At 45.4% G+C, this 25,323-nt stretch overlaps 2 protein-coding genes across 2 annotated transcripts; one reads left to right on the top strand and one right to left on the bottom strand.

Moving 5' to 3' along the window:
* The first annotated feature begins 247 nt into the window (after window positions 1–247).
* On the top strand, window positions 248–17,347 carry CLCN6 (chloride voltage-gated channel 6). Its single transcript, XM_066334337.1, has 23 exons — window positions 248–332; window positions 1,046–1,105; window positions 2,139–2,204; window positions 2,738–2,803; window positions 3,440–3,506; window positions 3,904–4,010; window positions 4,244–4,370; window positions 4,945–5,012; window positions 5,109–5,167; window positions 5,800–5,932; window positions 6,330–6,443; window positions 6,705–6,871; window positions 7,732–7,858; window positions 8,220–8,346; window positions 8,669–8,822; window positions 8,917–9,076; window positions 9,217–9,323; window positions 9,919–10,105; window positions 10,504–10,661; window positions 11,473–11,629; window positions 12,304–12,411; window positions 12,797–12,922; window positions 14,249–17,347. Exons 1-23 carry the CDS (start codon window positions 255–257, stop codon window positions 14,327–14,329), a joined length of 2,604 nt encoding a protein of 867 aa, XP_066190434.1. The 5' UTR covers window positions 248–254; the 3' UTR covers window positions 14,330–17,347.
* Window positions 17,348–22,868: 5,521 nt separating this feature from the next.
* On the bottom strand, window positions 22,869–25,323 carry NPPA (natriuretic peptide A). The gene is made up of 3 exons (XM_066334357.1): window positions 25,106–25,323; window positions 23,326–23,611; window positions 22,869–23,093 (listed from the first exon to the last, which is right to left on the bottom strand). Exons 1-3 carry the CDS (start codon window positions 25,223–25,225, stop codon window positions 23,077–23,079), a joined length of 423 nt encoding a protein of 140 aa, XP_066190454.1. The 5' UTR covers window positions 25,226–25,323; the 3' UTR covers window positions 22,869–23,076.

Genomic DNA, 25,323 nt, shown 5'->3' with positions numbered 1-25,323 from the left:
CGCCGCCGGCAAGGGGCGGGGACCCGGCGAGGTGGGACGGCGCGGGCGCGGCGGGGCGGGGGGCGCGGCCGGGCCGGTCATGGGGGCGTGGCCGGGCCGGTCATGGGGGCGTGGCCATGTGCAGGCCAGGCCAATCCGGGCAGCGGTCATGCTGTGGGGGCGGGGCCATGCTCTGGGGGCGGGGCCATGCTGTGGGGGCGGGGCCGGCGCGCGGAGTGACGCGCGGCGGGGCGGGGCGGGGCCGGCGGCGGAAGATGGCGCGGTGCGGGGCTGGGCTGTGCTGCTGCTGCTGCTGCTGCGGCGAGCGGGAGAGCCGCACCCCCGAGGAGCTGGTACGGCCGCCGCCCCCCGCTCCCCCGGCCGCCCCCTAATCCTCCCCGGGACTCGTGCGTGCTGGCAGAGTCTCCTCACCCCGCGTCTCGGCCCGGCCCCACCCGGCTCTGGGGAGCGCCTGAGGGCGGGCGGTGAGCAGTGCTGTAGTGATGGGCCCGGCACCTCAGGGCCCGGTGTCGGCACCTCGGGGTGCTGCTCCTGGCCCAGTCTCTCATGCGATGCTTGTCCCGGCGCCACAGCCCGTTCCCGCCCGTTTTGCTGCCAGGCCTGGTACTTCCCCCCGCGCTGTCCCTACCCCGGCCCGCATTCTTTGTCTGGGCTTCGTATCCCAGCCCCTGAAGCCATTGCCCCTCGCAGCTGTATGGGGGAATGGTGCTGGCTCTCTCTGACTCTAGCACTGCAGAGTGCACTCCTCAAAATTGTCCTGTGCTCCCCTGTAACCTGTTGCTGTGAAGGAAGTGGGATCTGGGTTAGGACTTTACTGTCGGGAGCTCCTATATAGAAGTGGTGTGTGTTCTGACTGAGGGGCAAGCTGTAAGGTAAGACCCTTTAGTGTTACAAAGTAAGTGGTGGTCTGGAAATCCACACTCTCAACTTATAAGCAAGAGTGGTATAGGACTTCTGTAATATTGGCTTTGCTGTCAGTGTTCATGAAGAGCTGTAGATGCAGTCCTTCCCTTCACGATTTTCTTTTCCTGCATTTGTTTTGTAGACGATCCTAGGAGAAACGCATGAAGAGGAGGATGAGATCCTTCCACGCAAAGACTATGAGGTAGGGAATTAACTGATAACAACCTGATATTAATGTGATAAGAACTACAGACAGGTTTTGATCTGTTTGAGTTTGTAACAGGGCAGATACTCAATATTAGGTTGCATTGGCATCAGCAGAAATTCCAAGAGTTGCTGTGCTTGCAAAGAACTGTTCCTCATCTTTATATGTTTCTGGGATAAAGCCCTGTGAGTAGGTTGAGTGTCTGCTCTCAAGTCAGACTCTTGCTGACAGAATTCATTTTCAGAGTCTGGTGCATTTTCCCACTTCTTCAGTATGAGATTTACAGGTTCTGGTGGCCTTGTTTTCTGGTGGCTGTAGAAAGCATCAGTAGCTACTTGGTCACAGTTGCCTTTCTGTTGTCTGTGTTCTCATGCTGGCTCACAGCAGATGTTCCCATATGTCAGATTCTGCTGCTTACAGAAGGTTTTTGCATTTTGCATCACTGTATGGTGGCCCTGAAGTATTCAGAGCAGTTGCTGTCAGCATGGGTATCACCAGCCCAGCCTGTTCCTGCTTGACTTGGATGGGTGAAGGTGTGGATAGAACTAGTGGAGTTTTGTGAGTGTGACTGGGAAGCTATTGCTGTTAACTCCCTGCTGTGATAAACTGGAGAATTGATACTCCTGGTGTGGAGAGGAGTTCCTAGCTAGTGTTCCTGTTGCAGTGAGAGGGTGAGTATAAAGATCCAGTGTTATCCCCTGCACTGTTGGAGACACTTAAATCTAAAACTGTACAATGTGACTTCTCTAACACAAAGATGTATAAATCAGTTGTGCTTCTGCTTGTTTCACTGTCTCTCTCAACTTGAGAAGTGAAGTTGTTCTGTTTTTTCACTTGGTGATTTTCAGGGTCTGAATGCTCTAAATATTTAAATTAAGTTGTTTCCAGGAGTATTTTCTCCCACTATTGTTAGCAAAATCTTCTGGGGGAGTAGTAATGACTTCTGTAGTCTTAAACAAGGTCTTCTAAACATAGTTTTTTCACAGTCTGTTGCAACTGATTCTCCTAAATTGACCTTTTGCCATTTCAGAGCTTGGATTATGATCGCTGTATCAATGACCCGTACTTGGAAATTTTGGAGAGCATGGACAACAAGGTAGGACCTTGTTCTTTCGTAAGCTAAAATTGTGGGAATTGTCCAGAGAGATTGTGGATTGAAAGTGTGCAAAGCCTTTTTGGGTGTGACTTTGACCAGCCTGGTAGGAGAAGGTGTTCCTGTCCATGGCAGGGGGCTAGAATGAGATGAGCTTTAAGGTCCTCTAAGGTTCCTTCCAAAACAGATCGTTCTGTGATTCTAAATATGCTCCACTGCAGAAAGTTTTATGGGTTTTTTCTTTTTTATGACAGGAGTTCTGTGTGTTCTCCTGGTTTTTTCTATTAAAAAAAAAAAGAAAAAAAAAAGAAAAAAAAAAGGAGATTATAGCTCCCAGCATCTCTTGTGATCCTCAGGTTTAAAGTGACCAAGACATTGAGTCTTTCAGTTTCCTATTTTCAATTTACTGTTGTCACAGTCTTCTGTTGGTTTATCCCTCTGGCTGTTGAGCTGTGGAGCCTAAACCCACTTTCCAGAAAATCCCTGTTTCTGTGTTGCTTTTATTTTACTTTTTTTTTAATCTTCTTTCCAAACAGAAAGCCCAGAGATACGAAGCAGTGAAGTGGGTGCTGGTTTTTGCTATTGGAGTCTGTACAGGACTGGTAAGGATTATGCTGTTTGGGGAATGAAGAAAATTCAGGACACTAAGCAGGAATAATTTAGGAGTCAGTGGCTAAGGAGTAAAGAAGATTCTCTTTCATGGTGATGAGAGCTTAGTAGCTGGAGTTGTCTTTTGGGAATTACAGCATGTTGTTATAGACTTTTTCTTTTCTTTTTTTTTCTTTCAGAACTTGCTGGGTTTTCTTTCTAAAGTAGTCTGGCAAATCCTTTAATTTCACATACAGGAAAACTTGTCCAAAGCAAACAACTTAATAAAAAAGGATGACAGTTTATGGCTGAACTGTGAAAATTAGCTCAGCTGACTTTATGCCTCCATTAAATACCAGTTTTCTTCTGTAACCTTAAGTATATTGAGAGTGTTAAAAATGCTGCCAGATTAGTACTTTAATGGGTAGTAATGAGATGCAGAAGTGCATCTTGTCAGGAATAATTCTAGGATGGATCTGTCCCAGCAAGAGAGAGGGAAGAAAGCTGCTTTACTCTGAATGATGCTTCTTTTGTCTTCTTCATCTTCTTTTCTCCCCTGTGTACACATTTCTGGTAGGACTAAGTAGAGGGTGGTCTTCATTATTTGCACATAGAAATTCCTGATGACAGTTCTGTTTTCTTTTTCCCAGGTGGGTCTCTTTGTGGATTTCTTTGTGCGGCTCTTTACCCAGCTCAAGTTTCAGGTGGTACAAAGCTGTATCTTTTACTTTGGGCCTTGCTGGACTCAAGTGACCTTTTCCTTTCTGTTCCCATGTTTTGCTCAAAACAGCTGACTCTCACAATTCTGCCACTGGGCATTTTGTTCATGATTAAGCAAGTTTTCAACTTCCTTATATAATTCAGCCCTTGAAACCAAGAAATGTGTCCAGTATCAGATAAATCAGCAGAGACTGAAGAAATGGGTGGTTTCCCTTCCTCATAATTCAGTGTTGAGCTTTGAAAAGAAAGCCTGGCTTCCTGACATGTTCTGTTAGTTGCTCTGGCTGGACCACGAAGCACAGGCTTGGCTGTTGATGCCAGTGGGAGGCCCAGATATTATCAAGTGATTGTGTGTTGGTGTGGGGAATGTTGTTTTCCTTGACCATCCCTGCAGCGGTGGAGGAATGCACCGAGAAAGGCTGCCTTGCACTGTCCTTGTTGGAGCTGCTGGGGTTCAACTTGACCTTTGTTTTTCTTGCCAGTCTTCTGGTCCTGATCCAAGTAAGACTTCAGTCCATTCCTGCTCCTTACACAACCTTCCTTTCCTCTCACACAGGTTCTTGATATGAAATATCCTTGCTAGAAATACCTTCTGTCCAAAAACGTCAAACTAGCTTCACACAGTGCTACTTAATTTAGCTAAGCAGGGTCTCTTGGTCCCACGCTCTCTGATGAGATGTTGTTAGTCAGGTATGAAATCAGTGCACCATAGTGTCAGTGTTTCTTTTCCACAGCCTGTAGCAGCTGGGTCAGGAATTCCTGAAATTAAGTGCTACCTCAATGGAGTGAAGGTTCCAGGGGTTGTGCGTCTGCGGACAGTGGTGTGCAAAGCTACAGGAGTGCTCTTCAGTGTGGCAGGAGGTAAGGGGGGGGCTCTGTGTGTTGATCCTGTTGAGAGAAGGAGTCACTGAAGGGGAAAAAATGCTCTCTCTGCTTACATAGGGCACAGAAGGCCCTGCCTTTCCAGTAAAATCATTTTGGTGATTTGGAGCAGAGTCATGAGCCCTAAGTGCATTTTTAGAGTAGGCAATAAACAGAAGGATCAAGAGTATCAGAGGGACAGATGATTTTCTGAGTGGGCTAGTCAGATGTGACTCTTTGGGTCAGAATCCAAGAGAGAGACCTGAGAATGTTCCAGGACACATTGTCAGAAGCAGCCTGAGGGCAGCAGGGCAGAATAACCTGGAGAGTTCAGAGTCCTTGTAACAGTTGTTTTTCAGTGATTCCATCCACTTGTACAGAATCTGCAATTGTTCACAAACATTTGGAGTTGTTTAGGGAGCAGGGGGTCAGCACCTCCCTGTGAGGAGCTGCAGGCTCAGCACAGAAAGCTGTGCCATGACATGGGAATGGTGAGCTGATCTCTTCTGGCTTTGTCAGCAGGGGAGGGTGGCAGTGGGGAAGGTGTGTTCCCTCATGGGCCCTGTTTTTCCAGGTCTTTTTGTCGGGAAGGAGGGTCCAATGATTCACAGTGGTGCTGTCGTGGGTGCAGGCTTGCCACAGGTTAGTGCTGGCCTGAGTCACTGTCCTGGTCACACCACTGCTTTGTGAGAGTGAGTTTTCATGTAGCATGTTTCTAAATCTTTACTTTGTTTGTAGTTCCAGAGCATCTCTTTGAGGAAGATCCAGTTTAACTTTCCCTATTTCCGCAGTGACAGGTACTGTACCCAGGATGTGGAGGAGGGGAGAGGAGGATGAGTGAGCAGACTTCCCTGGGAGAAGGGTGGTGGGCTGGAGTGAACCACTCAGTTGTTTTATCAGTTTCTTTCTAGAGTCCTGCAGTTTCATTCTGCAGCAAGACAACACCAGGACATCACTCTTCCAAGCTGTGCTCTGGTGTTCATGTTCATAGATGTTCTCTTGTGCTGCTCAGTAGATCTCTATCCATTTCAAACCCTTAATGTGGATGATTGAAAGCTCAGTTACTCACCCCTTATGATATACTACAGTAGGCTAATTCTCCTGAATGTGAACAAATTCTTGCCCTGTCATCTCTGTAATTCTTTCAAGCGATGCTTTCAAGAGTCCATGGTTTGGGATGGTTTCTCACACACCAGGCAGTTGTGTAGTTACCAGAATTCTACTCTGTGTTTGTGCTTTATAGAAAGAGCACAATTTTGCAACTTAATGAATAAATGGTGGTGTCTGCCATGGCCAGCCTTGCTCCCAACTCTCATTCCTGAATCCCTGGGATATATCCATAAATGGGGACAATCTCTTACTTTGCAGAACCTAAGCATCTCCAGAGCTCTAATTTGCTAAACTGAGGTGGTTTTTCTCATCATTTCAGGGATAAAAGGGATTTTGTATCTGCTGGAGCAGCTGCTGGGGTTGCAGCTGCCTTTGGAGCCCCAATTGGAGGCACTCTTTTTAGTTTGGAAGAAGGTTCCTCCTTCTGGAACCAGGGACTTACATGGAAAGTGGTGAGTGATGATTCTGACTCTTTCTATGTGTCTCTTGAGAAGAGGGCTCCCCTTGATAGGGCTTGTCCATGAGGGTGTTCAGATTATCCTCGCTCTTCTTGAGCTCTCTTGGCAGGAGGGAGGTTGCCTGCTCCATCAGTATTCCAGAGCTACTACAGATCAAGGGCAGAGATGAGCCTGGGGTTACATGGAACAGTGGGACAGCTCTAGGCAGCTGATTTAGTGTATCTGGGAGAGAGGGTCTTTGTGCCAGGGCTCTCTGCAGTTTGGTCCCTTCCACAGTCAGTTCCTTTCCCCAGGCATAAGTCTCAAGGTAGAACTGACTGTGCCAATCTTAACTTTGGGAACCTTTGCTTCCCTTTTCTGTTTTTTTTTTTTTTCTGTCCTACTTCCACAGCTTTTCTGTTCCATGGCTGCCACCTTCACCCTAAATTTTTTCCGCTCTGGGATTCAGTTTGGAAGCTGGGGGTCTTTCCAGCTGCCTGGGCTGCTGAACTTTGGAGAGTTTAAGGTAAGATTTATTGTTTTTCCCCACTCTCCAGTCTCTTGTTAGTCCTGTGCTTCTGTCTGTTAGTTTGGAGGTTTCTTTTGACACATAACTCTATTTCAGTGGAAGACACTTGATATCTGCAATTCATTGATACCCTCAGGAAGAATTGTTCCCTTTGGTCTTAGCTACTCAAAATTTTTAGCTGTGGCAACAGAAGTTTTGGTAGGAAATTGCAGAAATGACTGTAATGCTTTTTTTTTTTTTTACACTTCTTCTGTACAGTGCTCTGAGTCTGATAAGAAATGCCACCTCTGGACAGCTGTGGACTTGGGCTTCTTCATTCTGATGGGGATTGTAGGAGGCCTCCTTGGAGCCACCTTTAACTGCCTGAACAAGAGGCTTGCCAAGTACCGCATGCGCAATGTGCATCCCAAGCCGAAGCTGGTCAGGTATATGTGCTCTCTTGAGTTTGTTCAGGGATCTTGACTCCCAAAGCAAAAGCATCAGTCTAGAAGACCCTGTGAGTAGGATTGGAGGAAATCCCAGACTGGTTATTTTAAAAATCACAAAATGAAGCCTCCGTAGAATTTAAGAGTGAGCACCAGAAACCAAATGTTACAGTCCCTGTAACTTTTTGATGACTTTGGTGGTACAGAGAGAATTGCATTCCCTCTTATAAGGACAGTGGAGAGAGCTCTTTATTATAAAGGCTGCACAAACCAGGGCTTTGTTTTCATGCAGGATTTTTTTGTGTCCTTATCCAAACTGATACGAAAGGAATAGCTGATCTCACTTTTTAAAATCATGTTGCTTAATTAAATCCACAATATCTGTGCTATTTAGAGAGAGAACTTCTGTGTTATTCTGAGAGTAGCTGTTTGTTTGCTCTAGCTCCTGAACACAAAGCCCAAGTTTAAAAAGAAAAAGAATTTCAGCAGTTAGCAAAGAGGTTGAGAGATTGTGCATCACCCTGCCCAGTCCTATCTACCCTTCTACCCTGTATGGATGTACAGAACATTGTTTCCATGAGAACAGCCTCATTTCTGAACCCTGGGGCTTTTCATATGTGCCTGCTGTGTGTTCTCTGGGCAGAAATAGCTTCTTTTTGGGGCAAGCAGTTAAAAAGGGGAGCTAAGGCAATCCCTGGGAGCCAAGTCATAATTCAGCTTGATTTGCAGTATGCCTTGTTCTGATGCTAAGCTATGGTGATTGCTGCTTCTTGCAGCCTTATCAAAATTGTTTGCAGAGCTGAAACTAAGTTTCAGTGCTGAGTGTGGCTTCAGTGTGTGGTTTATGTTGTGTCTTTCAGAGTCTTGGAGAGCTTGCTTGTGTCTTTGACCACCACTGTTGTGGTCTTTGTAGCCTCCATGGTCCTGGGGGAATGCCGGCAGATGTCTTCCAGCAGGCACGGTGGCAATGACACCCTGAGCCTGCAGGTGAGGGATTCTTATGTGAAGATTATATTCCAGTCATATTGTTCACCTTGCAGAGATGCACAGGCATGAAATGAGCTTTTGACTGCATGCAGTACATAGCAGAGCTGCTATGAGAGCCCGTGGAGGGTTGCAGGAGCTTAGGGTAATAATGAAGTAATACATTGTGCTTTTGTACAAAGCAGCTCAGGCTCTGAGTCAAGGAGCCTATTGATGTTGCAGGTCCCATTTCTGCTGTTGATGTTTAGTCTGAACTTGCCAAAGCATAGCTAACAGTAACAGAAGTGTTATTCTCATTCTGCCCAAAAGCTAATGTAGGAGAGAGTGATTTTTAACCCTTTTTGTCTTTTTTGTCCTGCATTAGGATATATCAGAGGATGTAAATGCAAGCATCAAAACTTTTTTTTGCCCAAATGAAACGTACAATGACATGGCCACACTCTTCTTCAACCCTCAGGAGTCAGCTATCCTGCAACTCTTCCACCAGGATGGTGAGTAGTTAAGAGACTGTCTCATCCCATGCTTAAACTTCATAGCTTCATCTTACCTAGAACAGCACCACAAGGCTAGAAGCATCTTCAGGCCTTCATGGCTCTGGAGGGCTGCTAGTACAACTGGTGAAAGTCTCCTTGATGGGAAGAAAGGCCTGCTTTTTCTCTCTTTTCCCTTACTTGTTGTCTGCATGTGTGTTTGGACTGGGAGACTCAGTAGCTGTTGTGAGATGAGCCTGCTGTGAGCTGAGGGGTAGGATGTGCAAGACTCTATCTTGGACAGACCTGTGTCCCTTTAGTCATGATTCTTCTTGTGTTGCAGGTACTTTCAGCCCAGTCACCCTATCCCTGTTCTTCCTTCTCTATTTCTTACTCTCCTGCTGGACATATGGGATCTCTGTGCCCAGTGGTCTGTTTGTACCATCACTGCTTTGTGGGGCTGCCTTCGGACGCCTGGTCGCCAACCTCCTCAAAAGGTGCATCAAGTGTGTGTGTGAGGGATGTGCTGCAGGTGCCCCAGGGGCTCTCAGGCAGGTTTTTCTAATCTGAGGGCTCTGTGCTTTGCTCTAGTTACATTGGCCTGGATCACATCTACTCAGGAACCTTTGCACTGATTGGGGCAGCAGCATTCCTGGGAGGAGTGGTCCGCATGACCATCAGCCTGACTGTCATCCTCATCGAGTCCACCAATGAGATCTCCTATGGGCTCCCCATAATGATCACCCTCATGGTGAGTGCAGGCCCTTTGGCTTTCTGCAGATTGCTTGAACGTGTGCTGGCCCTGAATCTTTGTTACTCTCAGGGCTGTCGTAAGCCAGGAAATCTTGTACTTGGAACGACAACTCAGTAGACCTTGTGTTTGCTGTGCAGGTAGCCAAGTGGACAGGAGACTTTTTCAACAAAGGCATCTATGACATCCATGTGAACTTGCGAGGAGTGCCTCTCCTGGAGTGGGAAACCGGGGTGGAAATGGATAAGTAAGGCTGCTCCTCTTGACCAGGCTGTGGGTTAGAGTTTGTGGTGGGGATTCTTGCTCAGAAATGCTTTAATGTAGGGGGATGATGCTTCATCTCAAACAAACCTGGTTGCTCTGAGGAGCAACTGTGGGGGCTTCTGTGAAAGGAGTTGTGCACCAGGCCTGCAGCAGGAAAGAGTTGTTGAAGCCCTTTCTGAGGGGGTGGATGGGTGAAAATCTGCAGGGTGGATTAGGGAGGTTCAGCAAGAACTTTGAAAACATTCCATTGGACTTTGCTTCGTGTGGAATGTCATCTTCTCACCTGTTGTCTCTGTAGTGTTTAGAAACTTTATTATGAGTTAGAACATTCTACCTTTCCTCTAGTGCATCACTGATACAATGTTTTGTTAAAAAAAATTTAAAAATCAGGTTTGCCATCACTGCTGATACCACATAGAAAGTGAGCACACAGGTAAAAGGAGCCAGCAGAACTTAACTGCAGAAGACTCCTTCAGGATCTTGTTTAGGGACTGGTCTATTTCCATGTCTGTTCACCACCATGTCTGTTCTGTCACTGACGTGATGCATGCAGCAATGTTGGATTTCTGTTTCTTCAGGCTACGAGCCAGTGACATCATGGAACCCAACCTGACCTACGTGTACCCACACACCCGGATCCAGTCCCTGGTGAGCATCCTGCGCACCACTGTCCATCACGCCTTCCCTGTGGTGACAGAGAACCGGGGCAACGAGAGGGAGTTCATGAAGGGGAATCAGCTGATCAGTAACAACATCAAATTCAAGGTAAAGAGTTGTTTGTTTGATAGGTTGCAGAGCAGAGAGCTTTGTTTTGAATACAGAATGGCCTTGCTTTTGTTATTTAGGTTTTTGAGTAGAATTCAGGTCAGAGAGAAGCACCTACTGCAATACAAAATTTTTAAGAACTCCGTTCCATTCTCTGGGAATGAAATGGTAGAGGCAAAAGTTAAGAGGACAGAGTAATCTATTTAACACAGACATGGAAACGTTTAGATTTGTTACTGAGCTGCACAGTCCTACTGGCTACTCTTGCAAGTCCTGCAGCAGCAGTGGCTAATGAACATGTTACATGGTGGCACAAAACTATGATCTAGTAGTTCGTGGTCACTCTTCGATAACTGTTGACTTGCTTAGTGAGTCTGAAAATTGTTTGTTGTGTCCAGAAATCCAGCATCCTCACCCGAGCTGGAGAGCAGCGCAAGCGTAGCCAGTCCATGAAATCCTACCCGTCGAGTGAGCTGCGTAACATGTGTGACGAGCACATAGCAACAGAGGAGCCTCCTGAGAAGGAGGATATGCTGCAGCAGATGCTGGAGAGAAGGTGAGGCCCTGCTAGGCACGAATGTATGGAAACAGGGTTTTTCCATATGTTGAGATGTGTTGTAAGGAATGTTTCGTACAGTCTCTGTCATTCCATATGTCAGTGGAAACAGCACTGGTATCCATGTTATAGAACTGATTTGTCAGGTCTGAGGAACCAGTGCTGTGGCTCACACCTATGACCAAGTCCCAGGCAAGTGGGTTGATAATGTCCAACTTCTTACAGTTCCTTCAAAAACCTATTCAGACATATTTCCTGGAGAGGATGGAGTACCTGGGAAGGTCTCTGTAGGAATTAATGTCCTCTTGTCTGCAAAAATGCGAGAGCTCTGGAAAGCTCACTTATCCCAGCTCATGACCTGGTGCCATGATACTGATCCCACCTTTCTGGTAACTGGGCTGAGTCATCAGACTTGCATTGCTGTTAATTCCAAGCAGAAGCCCAGCCTAGTAAATAATTTTCTAAGTCAGTGATTGTGACTTTTCATGAATGGCATCCTGACCCTGACATTTTGTCAGATGCTTCAGCTTTTATTAGAATGTGAGGATTTTGGCACTGAAAATTGCTTTAATAGCAAGTGATTTGAAATTGAGTTAGGAGACTGTCCTCCTCTGCTGCTCTGACCACTTAATGGCTCTTGACCCCTTTCTCCTATTTTTTTTTTTTTTTTTTTTGTGTGTGTGAAGACTTGCTTGTCCCTAGCAAGAGTCCCTGAAATGTTCAGGAGAAGGCTGCAAAGAGCTAAAACAGCTGCTCTTTTAGAAGTTGGGGTATGTGAAGCTTGTAACACTTGGTGTTAAATCCATCACAGATACACTCCTTACCCCAGCCTGTACCCTGACCAGTCTCCCAGTGAGGAGTGGACCATGGAGGAACGCTTCAGACCCTTGACCTTCCATGGCTTGATCTTGCGCTCACAGCTGGTCACCCTTCTTGACCGGGGTGTTTGCTACTCCGAGAGCCAGTCGGTGAGTCTTCTGCTCAGGAATTTCAGCAGAGACATCCCTGCCCTCTCAGCTGAACAGGCTGGAAACAGTAGTCAGGGGCTGCCAGAAAGAATATATCTATTTTTACACTTGAACGAATGCATGTGTGTTTTAAAAGTTGCAGACAGGTAATGTGAATTCTGCCTTGCAGCTCTTAGAGTAAAGGAAGTTGAAAATATCCCCAGGAAAAGGACAGCCACAGTTTAAAAGGTTTAAGAAGTAATCCAACACACCTGTTTGTTGCATGAAGGTGTGGAGAATATATGATATGAATGTGTGACATAAAGATATGCAGAACTGGAGAACAGGGAGCAGATATTAAATGCAAATAGAGCACCCAGCAGTATATTCTGTGTGTTGTGCTTCTGTGTGTTGAGGTCTCAGCAGAACAACTAGCTTTGTCACTCAGATCAGTGAGAGTATCTGAGGCCCAGCTCCCACAAGGCTGGTTTGCTGCTGCCCTTTGTTGTCGAGTGTTGATTTGTCAGAGGTCGGGGAGCAAGGTCAGTTCTCTGTCAGCTAAATGCCTGCATAAGTTTGGGTGTGGGAGGAGAAGGAGATCTGGGGGAGCAGTGAGGGGGCATGGTTTGCTGTGCTGGTTGCTGTGTTGTCTGGAATGGTGACACATGGGCTCAGTGGGGTTTCTTTAATTGCAGAGTGCAAGTCAGCCCCGTCTGTCCCACGCAGAGATGTCAGAGGATTATCCTCGCTATCCAGATATCCATGATCTGGACCTCACATTGCTGAACCCTCGTATGATAGTGGTAAGATATGCACCGCAGTGTGGCAGTGTCTCCTGATACATATTTACAACTGTCCAAAACATTGAGAGCATGTTTAATACACTCTTTGGTGCAGTGACCAATATCCTGTGCTCCTCAAGCACTCAGCTGTTTCTGAATGTGGAAATCCCCTGATGAGGTAAGTGTTCATTGGTGCTTTACCTCTAGAATAAGGCATTGCCTGTTCAGTTTAACTTCTCAACAAACCAAACCAAAATAATGTCATATTTGTGCAGAAATAGAAGGTGACCACAGTCAAACACTCCATCAGTCACTGTGTGGAGGACTTTTAGGGGTTGCTTGTTAGTGATTCCCAGAGACAGTGAAAATGCCTCTTGTAAATAACATGATTGTTTTTCTTTCTTAGGATGTCACCCCATACATGAACCCATCACCCTTTACTGTCTCTCCAAATACTCATGTGTCACAAGTCTTCAACCTCTTCAGGACAATGGGACTCAGGCATTTACCAGTTGTGAATGCAGTTGGAGAGGTGAGTCTTTGTCTTGTCTTAGCTGAGCAAGGGAGCCACAGTGTTTGTGCAACATTTTCCATCTTCAGAACAATTAAGATCTCTTTTAACAGCAAACAGAAATGCTTTGAAGAGATCAGAATGTGATTTTTTTTAGGGCCCTGAAGGCTTGATGACTGTGACTTTGTTGCCATCTTTTGTGTCCTAGTCTGCTTCCCCTTTACCTGCAAAGGGCAGGATGTGCATCTCTCCTTTCTCAGGTTCGCAGCCTGTAGAAGCTGTCACGTTTTTGTATCTGTTGAGAGGCCTTGAGCTCATCAGAGGCCACTAATCTGACTTTCCTTTCACAGCTTTATTCAAAGCCAAGAGAAAATTTTCCTATGTGTTGGGGCAAGAGGTTTTTCTGTGGGAAGGGAGTTGTATTCTGTTCCTACGCACAGGAGCAGCAAACCAAAGGAGTGTTAAAATGGTTTGTGCTTGACTCACTGTCCTTGTCTCTTTGCTGTCTACAATGCCCAGGAACAGTCAGTAGATGTCAGCAACCTCCTATAACCACAATGAGAAACTATTTCCCTGAGGTCTGACCTGGTCTGTGTGAGGCAGCACTGCTTTTTCTGCCTCGGGGTTCCCCATAGTTACTCTGCAGGGTCTGTGAGTTGCAAACAAGATATGTTGGCTTGTTCCATTTTAGTACAAGATGCTCTTGCAGTACTAGAGAAGAGCTCAGTTCTAAACTCTTCCTGTGTGTAAAATCAGTGAGGTGTTTCATCAGCTCAAATGCCTGGTTTGACTGCTTCCACAGTAGGCTGTGAGAGAGTCCCTTTTGTCACCTGCCAGTGTGCAGTGACCTCTTAGCTAGTCTTAACCATTTCTGTTTTGGCCTTTAGAGGTTCCTTGAATGTATCTGATAGGAACTATCTGAAGTCATGCCATATGGAATACCAGAAATGTCTTGAATGAAGCCCTAGAAGACAGCTTTATTATTTCTAACTGCAGTTTTTACTTCCCAAAGAATTTTACATGCTTATGCCATCTGACATGGAAAGGACTTCCCTTCCTAGGCAGGGTGTCCTGCTGGTGCCAGACACCACAGGAATGGTTAAGCTGTTTGTTTGGGTGTAGTTAAATCAGCATTCCTGCCTGGAGATGAAAGTGTTGGGAGAGGAGGGAGGGACTTTGTTTCTGTGGATTTCAACTTGAATCCACTCTAACTCAGCATTGTTTAAGAACTGCTTTCAGGTTTCCTCTTTTTGGGGTGTTGAAAAGAATGACCATTATGGATGTCTCTTAGTGGCACATCTCTGATACTGATTTGTGTATTTTCTTGCTCTTTTCTTCCTGGTTAAGGTTGTTGGGATAATCACTCGGCACAACCTGACCCATGAATTCCTGCAGGCAAGACTGAGACAACACTATCAGACCATTTGATGCCCTGGCCCTCTGTCAGTGTGGCTTCCTCCCTCCTCCAAGCCTGCACACATGCTCGCATTCTGCTTGGACACCACAAGGCCCAAGACTTGCCTTTTGGCTTCTCACATGCATATCAAGCCTGGGGAGCTGGAAAACATCTTGCTAGCCAGAGGAGCTGCCTGAGCCCAGAGCTGTTGATTTGCCTTAGGCACTTGGTTTGACAACTCTTGATCCAGGTGTTTCCTTCCCCTGTCCCCCAGTTACCTCCTTCTGTCCGATGTTGTCCTGACGCTGCGTGTTCTGCCATTTTGTTTTGGGGTTTTCAGAAGAGTTGGAAAAAAGAACCATTTCCCTCCACTGTGTCCTGGGCAAAGAACTGCAGCATCTTTCCCTTCCTCCTGTATGACTCCCTTTTCCTCTTCCTCTCTTGTTCCTGCAATTGTTGCCTTATTTGTGTGAGAAGGGGCTTGCTGTCACCACTGAGATACTGAAGTTTGCAGATACCAAATAGCTGCTCTGGAGGATGGTTTCTTGCAAAAGCAGTATTTAAAAATGCAGCATTTTGGAAATACATCTGTCTTTGAAAGTGTTCCCCTTTGCTCATGTTTTTTCACTCTGGCTTCATTTGTTCTTAATTTCTCTCCTTCTTTCATGAGGAAATGTTTCTGCTGTGATGTTTCTGACAGCAGATGACTTTTGAGAGCAATTCAGCAGATTTGGAGTTCAAAATGGTTACATTTTAGTTACTGTTTGGGTTTATAAATATTTAATATGTTTGCAAAGCATCTCAGAGAAGGGAGATCTCTTTCCTGTTAGCTGTTGCTATTATCTCCCTGTAAGAGACTCGTCTAAGATGCTTGGTGGCACTCCACTTTGACATTCCTGCATTTCTTGGCGTTTCTAGGCACCTTGTCCTTGCATTGCTCAAACAGTGAGAGCCTGGGGCACCCTTCCAGCTGGAGTCAGAGGCCAGGGAGCTCCAAATCCTGAGAACATGGAGAGATGTTTGTTTCTGGAGGCAAATAGAACTGATGGTCTCTGGGCTTGAATTATATCTGTGTCATGAGAGGAGCTGCTGTACATTCAGGCTGCCATAAGGAGGGATACGTGGTGCTGATGACTAAGGCAGGATCTCCTGCAGGTGATAAGTGAGGCTGTCTGTGCTCTAAAAATGCTTGGGATAATGTTTGCAACCGCTACAATCTATAAGGGTAAAGTCAGCACTTGAGAACCAGTTGCAGCCAGTTCAGTGCTTTAGCAGGTACCATCCTGGCCAGCACCTGTATTGTTCCAGCAGGCACCTGCCCTCCTGAGTTGTGTGTGCAGATAACCCTCAGTGGGAAGCCGGTGCTGTGCCTCAGGGACTGCAGAACTGATTGGCTTGATAAAGCACAGAGCATTCTCTCAGCCAAGATATTTGGACAAGTTACGTGGGGAATATATTCTAGAAAAGCTTCTACACGGCCTCTGAGCCCTCCAGTTAACCTGTTGTCTGCCATAAGGACTGGCTAGGTGGGAATTAGGACAGAAGAAAGGCAGACATTGTTGATTTTTTGTATTTCCTTAGAGCATAGGAGTTGGCATCAGCTACTACTCTTGATTTGTGAGTTGTTTCCCTTTATGTAGAGTAAGGATGTTTGTTCTGTCTGGATAGACTCTGCAGGTGTTGTCTAAAATGCCTGTGTTCCCTGAGCTCTGGTCTTACCCTGAGCTATCCCAGGAAACTTCCAGCACTCATTTGCACTCCCTGAAGCTGGACTCTAGGTTTGAAATATGCATATGTTTGGCTGCCTTTCCTTCAAAGGATTTATGCTCCTGGGTAGTTATGAATCACAGCAATCCTCGTTTTGTGGGATTTCAAATCACTTATGTGGAATTTGGAATCCTGTACTGTTAGAGGACCTGGCAAGAATGTCTTGTGTTTCCCCATGACAAATGTTTTCCTCTATCTCATGTTGTGTGTGGAAGGGAAGGTTCCCTCTCTTCCTGCACATGAATAAGGCTCCTTAGGTTATTTGCCTTGAGCTGGTCCTGTTTTATTTCTGTACACAAACAGCAGGGTATTTTACTGCAGGATGTCTTTGTCATTGCTGCTGAGGCTAGAGTTGGACAATCCAGACAAGTCAGGCTGGGGAATTTGTCAAGGTTTTTCTGGGCACCAGATGTTTCCCCTTGAGAAGACACCTTGCCTTCAACCTGTTGGCAGCACTGTCTGCTCTGCCTGGGCATCTTATTCTAATGTTTCAGCTGGAAAACACACCCTTTCATTCTTTCAGTAAAGAAGTTTTCAATGAGGATGGTGGGTGACTGTCAGCTGCTTTAAAGGGAAATCTCAGCTTAGAGTTACTGTTCTGTAGCCTGCAGAAAAGGAATTTCAAGTTTACCTGACATTTGGAGATATGTAGCATGTCCCTTCTGATGAGGATTGATGCCAAGGGGTTTGTGTTTAATCAGTCTTGTTCTTGCACTTCAGTTACTTAATTCCTTTCTTACAACACACTGCTTCCACCCTGGCTCTAGTTGCTTAGTGATTTACCAAGGAACTTACTCTAACATAGGTGCCTGTAACATTCTAACAGAGCAACACTAAGGGAAAAATAACCCAGAGCTTGGGTTAGTTCTGATGGCAAGGTTAGGGGCTTAGTCTGGGGCCTTCTCCCTTGCCTTGTGGTTTCCTGTGCAGTGTTAATGATACAGTTCTGAATTATTAATTACTGTGAACCATTCCAATGGTAGCAACTTACCTTTCCATTTGGGTTTTTTTGCACTGTTTGTTTTGTTTTGTTTTGTTTTGTTATGAAATGATGTAAGCTAATTCCATGGTGTGTGTGTATATAAATTGTATTTTTTTTAAATTTGTATGAATATATTTTTATTTGAACTATAGCACTTGGGAAGTATTCATGTAGTTGTAACATGTCTGAGAGTAAAATGTTGGTGTCTCCTTCAGCACTTTCAAGGCCTTTTGATGTTTCTGGTATTGTTTTATTTTTGCCCTTTATGATAATAAAACTAGTAGAACATGGTGACATCCAAGAGCATGATTTGAGGTGGTTGAATAGTTGCTATTTATGAGCTGTCTGGATCTAACAGTTTGTACAGAAGGTGCTCTTAGGCTAGGCTGTGATCCTTTAGGTTGTGACCACTGTAGCTCCACATTCTCACAACAGCTATTTCAAAGGAGGGAATTGCCCTGTTTGATAAGGAGCTAAATTGTGTGCATTATGCTGCTTTTCTTACCTGACAACTCACCTTCCTGCCAGTAAATTCATGAAAGAGGTTTAGACAACGGTGTGGCACCTCTTGTTTCACAGTTGACTTCTCCAGGGTGTGAAAGATCTTAATTTCATCTTTAATGTTTATTTAGTTTGTGGCTATCTTTCCTGTTTTGTCCTGCTGTCTGCCTTACAGAAAAGAATTTGTGACAGTATTTGAGCTTTCATCACATGCTTACAGGCCAAAAGTATAAGTACAGTCTTTGAGCACTGTAGAGATACCTGACCCACAAAGCTCACTGCCTTTCCATTTCTGTGCCTCAGGGGACTGTGTTCTGAGCTCTCTAACACAGAGTGGCCAGCAACTTGTGTGGCTCCTGCCCTCTGGCTCTGCCTTGGTGGGTTTGTAATGCCAGGGAAAGCCTGAGGTAGATAAAACCATCTCTTGGGAGGGAATGGCAGGAGATCTGGTCTGAGGAGCTAAAGAAGGGCCATGGCAGTCTTAACTAAGCAAGGAATAGGGAGAACACCCTAGCAGGAGTAGGAAGAAGTCATCAGGAGAAGGGACTGAGGGAACTCTGCTTCAGCTCTGTGCTGCCTTTGGTCATAAATGCAGCAACACAGGAGGGAATGGGAGAGGTTTATAGACATGTTGAATCCAACCATGTGTCGCTGTCCCTGTAACAACACACTGAGGCTCTAGAAGGAAAAAAATAGTGTTCAGTGATATTATTATTATTTAATTGTTACTTTGCTAAGCAGGATACAAGCTGCCTCTTCAGTGTGTGTGCATTCCCATTACAGACATGTATTCCCAGCATGCACTGGAAGGAGCAGAGGATGGCTGCTGGAGCTTTGGCTGCTGCAGGGCTGTAAGGACAGAGTGAAACTACTCTTCTTGTCCAGGGTGCTGAAGGGCTTTTCAGCGGGGTGGGATACACTCAGTCTCCTCTGCATCCACTGTTCAAATGCAGTGTCTTAAAAGGCTCACTGGGAGCTGAGATGAGATGTCAGTGAGCTCCACTGCTGCCTGGGAAGGGAGAGGAGTCAGTTGGTGAGGTTTAGATGTTGAGATCACACTTTGAAAGTGAGTAGCATGTCCCTTTCTCCAGGCTGTTTCAATTGCTGTATGGGCTATGTATGGTTTAACACTCATCTTACTGATCATTTTAAGCATTTTGGAGCAGAGACTGGAACCCTTATATGCCAGTTTCAGTAGAAAACAGTACTGTGTTGGAAACTCATGACTAACAGATAAGACATTACAATCTTGAGACCTTTGACTCCCCCAGCAACTCTTTGATGCCTATACTAGAGAATATTTCTCTGGGATGGCCAAATTAACACACCAGTTTTATCTTTCTTTTCTATCCTCCTAATTCCATGCATAGCAAGCCTGACTCTAGCTGCCTTCCCACCATCTGTTTTCATAAACTTCTCCCCACTCTGCTTTTTATGTACAGGATTGTGCTGGTTTTCTGAGAGAGCAGTCAGGAGATGGTAATAGAGGGGGAAAGTCTTACAAATCTTCCTTCCTTCCCACATAAAAGAGTGGGACACACTTACCAAGCAGATGTCAATCAGCAAAGGCCTTTAGGGGCCAAGATTCAGGGGAAGTAAATTAAGCAAGCTGGCTGCAGCCAGATGGGGATGTGAACTGGCCCAGCTCCACATCTCCCTGCAGCAGTGGAGGGTGTGTGCCCTGTACTTCACATACAATTTCTTTGAGAAACCAAGCAGTGCTGACAGCTCCTCTTGGCGTTCTTGCCTGCCAACTTCCAAGTTGAAATCCATTTCAGTGGAAGCATTTCATTTAGTGGGAAGCTGGATAAGGATAGTGCAGTGTCTGAGGAGCAAAGAAACCAAAGAAACCATCAAATCTAATTTGCAAATATACCCCATGTCAAGCAGACCCCTATTCCAAACAAGGCTCATGCCTTACAGAGCACATGGAGCATGCTGATGGAATTACTGTGTTTCAGAGTCTAAAGGAAAGCAAGCTGCTGAATTATGACAGCCCATCATGGGTTCTGCCAAACACTGTTAGGAAGTTAAAACCGAGTCTGGCAGGGCAGGAGGTGGCAAATGTCATTATAGCTGTGTGGAGGGTGTTAGCCTGGTCCTTCTCTGGTCCCACTGGGATATTCTTCATTTACATGATGGCTGTTCCCAAGATTGTTCCCTGCTCTCTCTGATCCAGCTCTCACAGCAACAGTGGCAGCTTTTTTTCATCCTTGGGGGTGATGTTCTTTGCCTGTAGAGCTGATCTGTGTTGGGTTTCTCCCATTCAGCTTTTCCTGGTGCTTACTTCTGAGTACAGCACTATTGTGACCTGGCTGTGAGATTTCCCTGAGGGTGCTGTACAGCTCAGTGTATGTATGGGAGTAGCAGTAAAAATCCAGTCAGAGATGCTTTTTTCCTCGATTGCTTACCCTCAATTAGGTTCTCCCAGACCTCAGGGTCTATTAACATACTGTCTGCAAGCCAATACAGACTTGTTCCACCAGGAACTGGCTTGCTGCTAATACTGGACCTACCTGGCTTTAGGTCAGGCAGCATTGCCTCTTCTTGCCATTTTTAGCACATTCCACTGAACTAATCAGTGTTTTGTGCCTTCAGGGGCTGGCAGGGAGGGACAATTTACAGTGTCTGTGCAAGTTGTGCTTGACTGGGTAAAATTCAGCTCTAGCAAGAGCTATTGTTAAAGTGCATAAATTGTTTTTACTTTCAGCAGCACAGGAGGAGTCAGGCTGTTGCCCATTGCTGGTATGGAGGGATCCACCTGCATATTCCCATTTTGCTGCAATGGGTGTGTTTGGAAAGCCTTTTTAGAAGACCAAGTCCTATTGTCCCCACAAGGGCTCCCCAAAGGGACTTCACACCCCCTTGATCTGTGAAATTGAATAAATGCAAAATTACTGTAACTTTCACTGCAGAGATGCCCCATGGATGCTGCTGGGAATCTTAACGTGAATTTATTCTTCTGTCAGGGAAACCTGTGTGGTCACTATTCCACAAAGTATTTTATCTGTAGCTGGTGCTGCTGGAAGGAGAGGATTTGTCTGTGGCTTCCTGTTGGGAGTGTAGCAGAATTATTCCCTCAGATTAGACTTCTGCCCTTCTTCCCTAGGAAGGAATCACAAGGCCCAGTGTGCAGAGGAGCCCACAGATCCTTTTTGGAGGCCATGCCAGCAGTGCAAGGACTGACTGTGAGGGTGGCTTGTCAGAAATGTGATGTGTGACATGAGCCCCACTAAGGTGTTGCAGCAGCCATTGCTGTTCCTGGCCCTGTGCAGGAGGGGTGTGCACTTGAATTTACGCTTTCCTGCAGCTGTGGTCCCTGAGAGCTGTTGTCAGCAGCTCTGGGACACCTGCCTTCCATACCTTATCCTCACCTGCTAGTATTTCTGTCCCCGTGCATTTGCATAAGCAAAGTCAGAATTGGACTGTTCCAGCTGAGTCTGTCCTGGTACTGCCTTCTTAAGCCCTGAACAAGCTTCTCAGGGCACTCAGGTACATGGGAATGAGACTGGGAATGCACTGAGGTTCTGGGAATGAGGCTCATGAGGTGCTCAAAATAACACAGTTCCTAGCAGTACACGCAGTCAATCACAGGACAGTTGTGTTGAGCTGGGCTGGATGCCATTGCCAGGGCTCACGTGGGGATCTGCCTTGGTTTGAAAGACAGGTGTCTGCTAAGGAAGGCAGGAGCCTCCCTTGAAATGGAAAATGTAAACCCTCTCCCTCTGAATTATTATAATTTTTAAATTAAGGGACTCTCAGGCAAAGATATGGGAATAGGGATAACAGTTCTTTATTAGGAAAATGAAAATAAAAATGCACTAGTACAAAAAAAAAGAAGTGACAGGATGCAACCTGACACCCTGTTGGTCAGGGTGTTGGTACCAGTCCACTTTTATTCATCTTAAAATGTGAATCTCACCGAGGTGTATTCAGCTATTTGATTGGTTTAACCAGGTGTCAATATTCAAACTAGCCATTGATTGGTTTTGTCAGGCACAGAGGAAACTTCTCTTAGAAAAATAATTTTTATTGTGGCTTCTTCCCTCTTCACCAAATGTCAATTTATGCAGAACTAGCCCAGGTCCCGTGGTGGTCTAGATGGGTCTGGTCTTCCTCTGGGAATCCAGGGAAAAGGCTGCTCTGGTGTCTCAAATATCAGATTTTATCCTAGGTAGGAATGCTTAGCTGCTCCCTCTGGCTGGAGCATCTCACAATGGGATGATGTAATTTTATCAGTCATGCAGTGAGACAGTGGCCCATTAACAGAAGGTTCCCACTGGACAGAGGATGGGTCGTGAAAGATATAAAGAAAACTGCCCCACCTGGTTTTAACAGCTGGCTCATTAACAGAGGAATATTCCCCCCCAGAGTTATGAGGGATGAGTCATGGAAGAGATGAAGAATACTGCTCCACCTTTCAACAGATGGTGATAGAATACATATTTCTAGTTACATCTTGAATTGCAGCCTAAGACAGAATCCAAGCTCTTTGTTCCTTAGGATGCTGACTGAATGTGGTTTTGGCAATATTACCTTCTTTGGTGGGGTCCTAGAATATATTTTGGGTCAAATTCAGCTCCTAGGTGTGAAATCTAGCAACTAAGGTTAAATAAACCTTAATCAGACTTCCAGTATTCCCATTAGCTGTGTTAAAACATCTTTGCAAGGGGCTATTCCCAGAAAGTGATAAATGTTCTGTACAAGGTGCTGTGTAGTTGAGTGATCCCACTTGTCCTCTCATGAGGAATATCATGATGATATTCAAACCCTTTGAGGATCCTTCAAGAAATTCTGGGAATCAGCATCTCAGCCACGTGCAGAGTGAGACAAGACACAGTTAATGATGTATCTTTCTATTGATGCTCGTAACCTTTATTTGGTCACTGCTTGAAAATGTATACAGTGAATTCCCTTGCCTCCCTCTGGTTATCTTGAAACTTGTGGAGTGTTATGATTTTATTTCTTTCTTTTCATGTAACTTTTGCTTACACGAGGCATTTGTGGTAGTTCTCATGACTGAATAATCTAAACAAGTAAAAGGACCCTCTTATTACTGAAACCCTGTCTATAGGAGGACTCATGATGGTCTTTCAATGTTAAGCAAGTTTTTTTTTTTTTTTCTTGCTAACCTGTTAGTATTTCTTATTGCAGAGGAAAAGCTCTAGTCAAAATTCATTTTTACCAACTTCATGCTTTCTCTGTCTCATGTAAGTAATATCCAGGCTCGTGGGTACCAGAATATCAAGAAAACTTAAGATTTTGACTTTAGGCAAATACAAGAAAATATAATGCAACAGACAGGAGAGAGGTCCAGCACAGATGTCTAATGTGTTAGTTTTATTTAAAGATGGTCTGTCAGTGCTAGCGTAAGAAATGTTCTTTAAAAAACATCAAATAAATAAATAAATAAATAAATAAAAATAGGAATAACTTTCTGTTGAAGAGCTTAGAAAACATCTGGCTTTCATCTTGGGAGGAAGGGGTACTGTAAAGCATTCTTCAGAGCAGGGCATAGGGAGGTTGATCCTAATTTCTCCGGGAACCTGCAAACCAAACATGAAATAAATGTTACTAGAATCTGGTTTTGTCTTGGTACATGTCACCATTGTCAGCAGTGTTTTTGAAAAACCAATGCTAGCTTAAATACTAGGCTCAAATTAATTCCATTCTCAAACTGTGTCCTCTTAAAGACTTCAATGAGAAGCTGCTCCTTCCCTGTCCCATAGCATGGACACGGTCTGTGCTGTTCAGTGAAATGGCTTAGACAGGACTCACCATTGCAGCCCATCCCACTCAGGGAGCCGATCCGATCAATCCTCCTCCCAAAGCAGCCAGAATCTCTCATCATCCTGGGCATCTGCAGCCCCCTCAGTCTCTTGAGGAAGGGGTCCCTGTAGGACAGAGGGGTGTTGGGTGCAAGCCTGGCTTCAGCCTTCTGGTTGTCACTGTCATCAACGAGTTCCGACAGGATCTCCTCCTGGGGTTTGGGTTCTTGCAGGTCAGGATTGGACTCCAGGGCTTCCATCATTGCAATCTTATCCTCCAGTCTCTCCAGCAGAGCCTGTAAGAGAAGGATTAAATTAATGAAAGTCCTTGTTTTGTGGTCATTTGCTAGCTCCTCCAGTAATTCTGTTCTGCATTCAATGATGGTCCCATAGCCCACCCTAGCGAGACTGACAGGTTGGATCCCAGCCTTCCTGGTGGTTGCTGGGTGGTGTCCTCTGTATTATATCCTTGTTCACAGTAATTCCATCTATGGGAAGATACAGCTTCACCTTGTGAACTGAATGAAGCTGCTTATCCCCATGTATATCTTGCTGGCAAGGTTAGAAGACATCTTAGCAAAGAAGAAAACGCAAGGTGTGGGTTGCACAGGGAGATACCACTCAGCCCACCAGTGGTACACAGTCTGAGAGAACCTCTAGCCACATAGCCCACTCCCACGTTTTCAGAAGCTGCTTTGTCACCCCTGGCTATTTCAAAGGACATCACTTGGAGAAGCTCTTGGTGTTTTCACTCATCTCTGCTCCAGAGATTGCAGGATTGCTGCTCCTTAAAGTAACTGAAAATACCTGTATGGTAAATTAATGCCTGTTGTGTGATTGCTTCCTGGGTACCATTCTTTGTCATTGGTAAAGCTTTGTGTCACTGGGGTCAGATAACCTCCTCAAGGGCAGGTCAACCAATTAGAGGAATATAATTGGCCATCTCCACAATATGAATAAAGAGGGATGAGCCTTATGGCTTGCCTGACAGTGACTGCATTTGGAAGCCACTCTTCCTGGCTACAGGAAACAGCCCAGAGGCAGCTTTAGCTTCAATTGTCCTTTTCAGCTCAGGGAGTTTGTTCTTAGGGCCTGAGAACAGCTTTGGGAAGCTGGTCCAAGGAAAGGTTTGAGCTTTCAGATCCCCTCAGAGTCTCAAACTTGTACTGAGCTTTACCAATGGATTTTCTCTGTTATTTGTTAAAATTCTTAGCTGATAATTTTATAGCTCTGGAAGCTTTTCTGGATGAACCACACTAAATGATTTTGCTACTCCTCTAGTAATATTTCTAAAAGTTTGTCTTCATGTACTCCACTTTGCCTCTTCATCTCTCAACCATACACAACCTCAGATTCACAAAGGTAGATTCATATGGCTGTCCTGCAGAGCAGGGATAGACATATAGACAGCAGGATAGACAGGACCCCACCTCAAAATTTTCTATTTGTTCTTATGGAGCTACTCTGATGATTATTTTCCTTCCCTGGAACTTTGTTCTGAGGAAGATGTATTTTTAAAAGAAAAAGAACCGAAACACCAAAGCAGACATCCTACAACATCACAGTTTTGGTTCCCACTACTGCCCAGGAGCTCGGGTGAACCCAACATGGGAGGATATTGCCCTACAGAGCTTCTCTGAACCCCTTTGAAGAACTGAGGCTTTGTCCCCTGGCATGTGATGGCTGATGTGGTTATTGCAGTCCAGTCATGCAAAAGGACAGCAAAGAACCACACCTCACGCTCTGCTAAGCACCCCAAAAGTTTAACCTTGCAAAATGAGAGTCCTCACCTCCATGCTGGCTAGTTCTTTGGCAGGGCTGAGGCTGTAGATAGGGTTGGCTCTGCTGGACTGGAGCTGGATGAGCAGCAGCAAGAGGAAGCCATAGAAAAATGAGCCTTTCGTGTCCATGGCGCTGACTTCGTTGGGAAAGGGAAGTTCAAGCTGTTTCTTCTGAGATGTCACTTCAAGTCTCTCTCTTCCTTGTCCTGTTGTCTCTGTGTTGTGAA

This window comes from Sylvia atricapilla, chromosome 22, assembly GCF_009819655.1.
Source record: "Sylvia atricapilla isolate bSylAtr1 chromosome 22, bSylAtr1.pri, whole genome shotgun sequence".
In the NCBI taxonomy this organism is placed as follows: domain Eukaryota; kingdom Metazoa; phylum Chordata; class Aves; order Passeriformes; family Sylviidae; genus Sylvia; species Sylvia atricapilla.
Note: the sequence above shows the minus strand (reverse complement) of the source record. Positions and strands in the feature narration are given on the sequence as shown.

Bases quoted from the DNA above. Each gene is read 5' to 3' on its own strand.
- CLCN6 (XM_066334337.1), top strand. From the start codon at position 255: ATGGCGCGGTGCGGGGCTGGGCTGTGCTGCTGCTGCTGCTGCTGCGGC. The intron at 8,823-8,916 runs GTGCATCAAGTG...GCTTTGCTCTAG, and splicing joins GTCGCCAACCTCCTCAAAAG to TTACATTGGCCTGGATCACA. The intron at 10,662-11,472 runs GTGAGGCCCTGC...AATCCATCACAG, and splicing joins CAGCAGATGCTGGAGAGAAG to ATACACTCCTTACCCCAGCC.
- NPPA (XM_066334357.1), bottom strand. From the start codon at position 25,225: ATGGACACGAAAGGCTCATTTTTCTATGGCTTCCTCTTGCTGCTGCTC. The intron at 23,612-25,105 runs GTGAGGACTCTC...CTTCTCTTACAG, and splicing joins AAGAACTAGCCAGCATGGAG to GCTCTGCTGGAGAGACTGGA.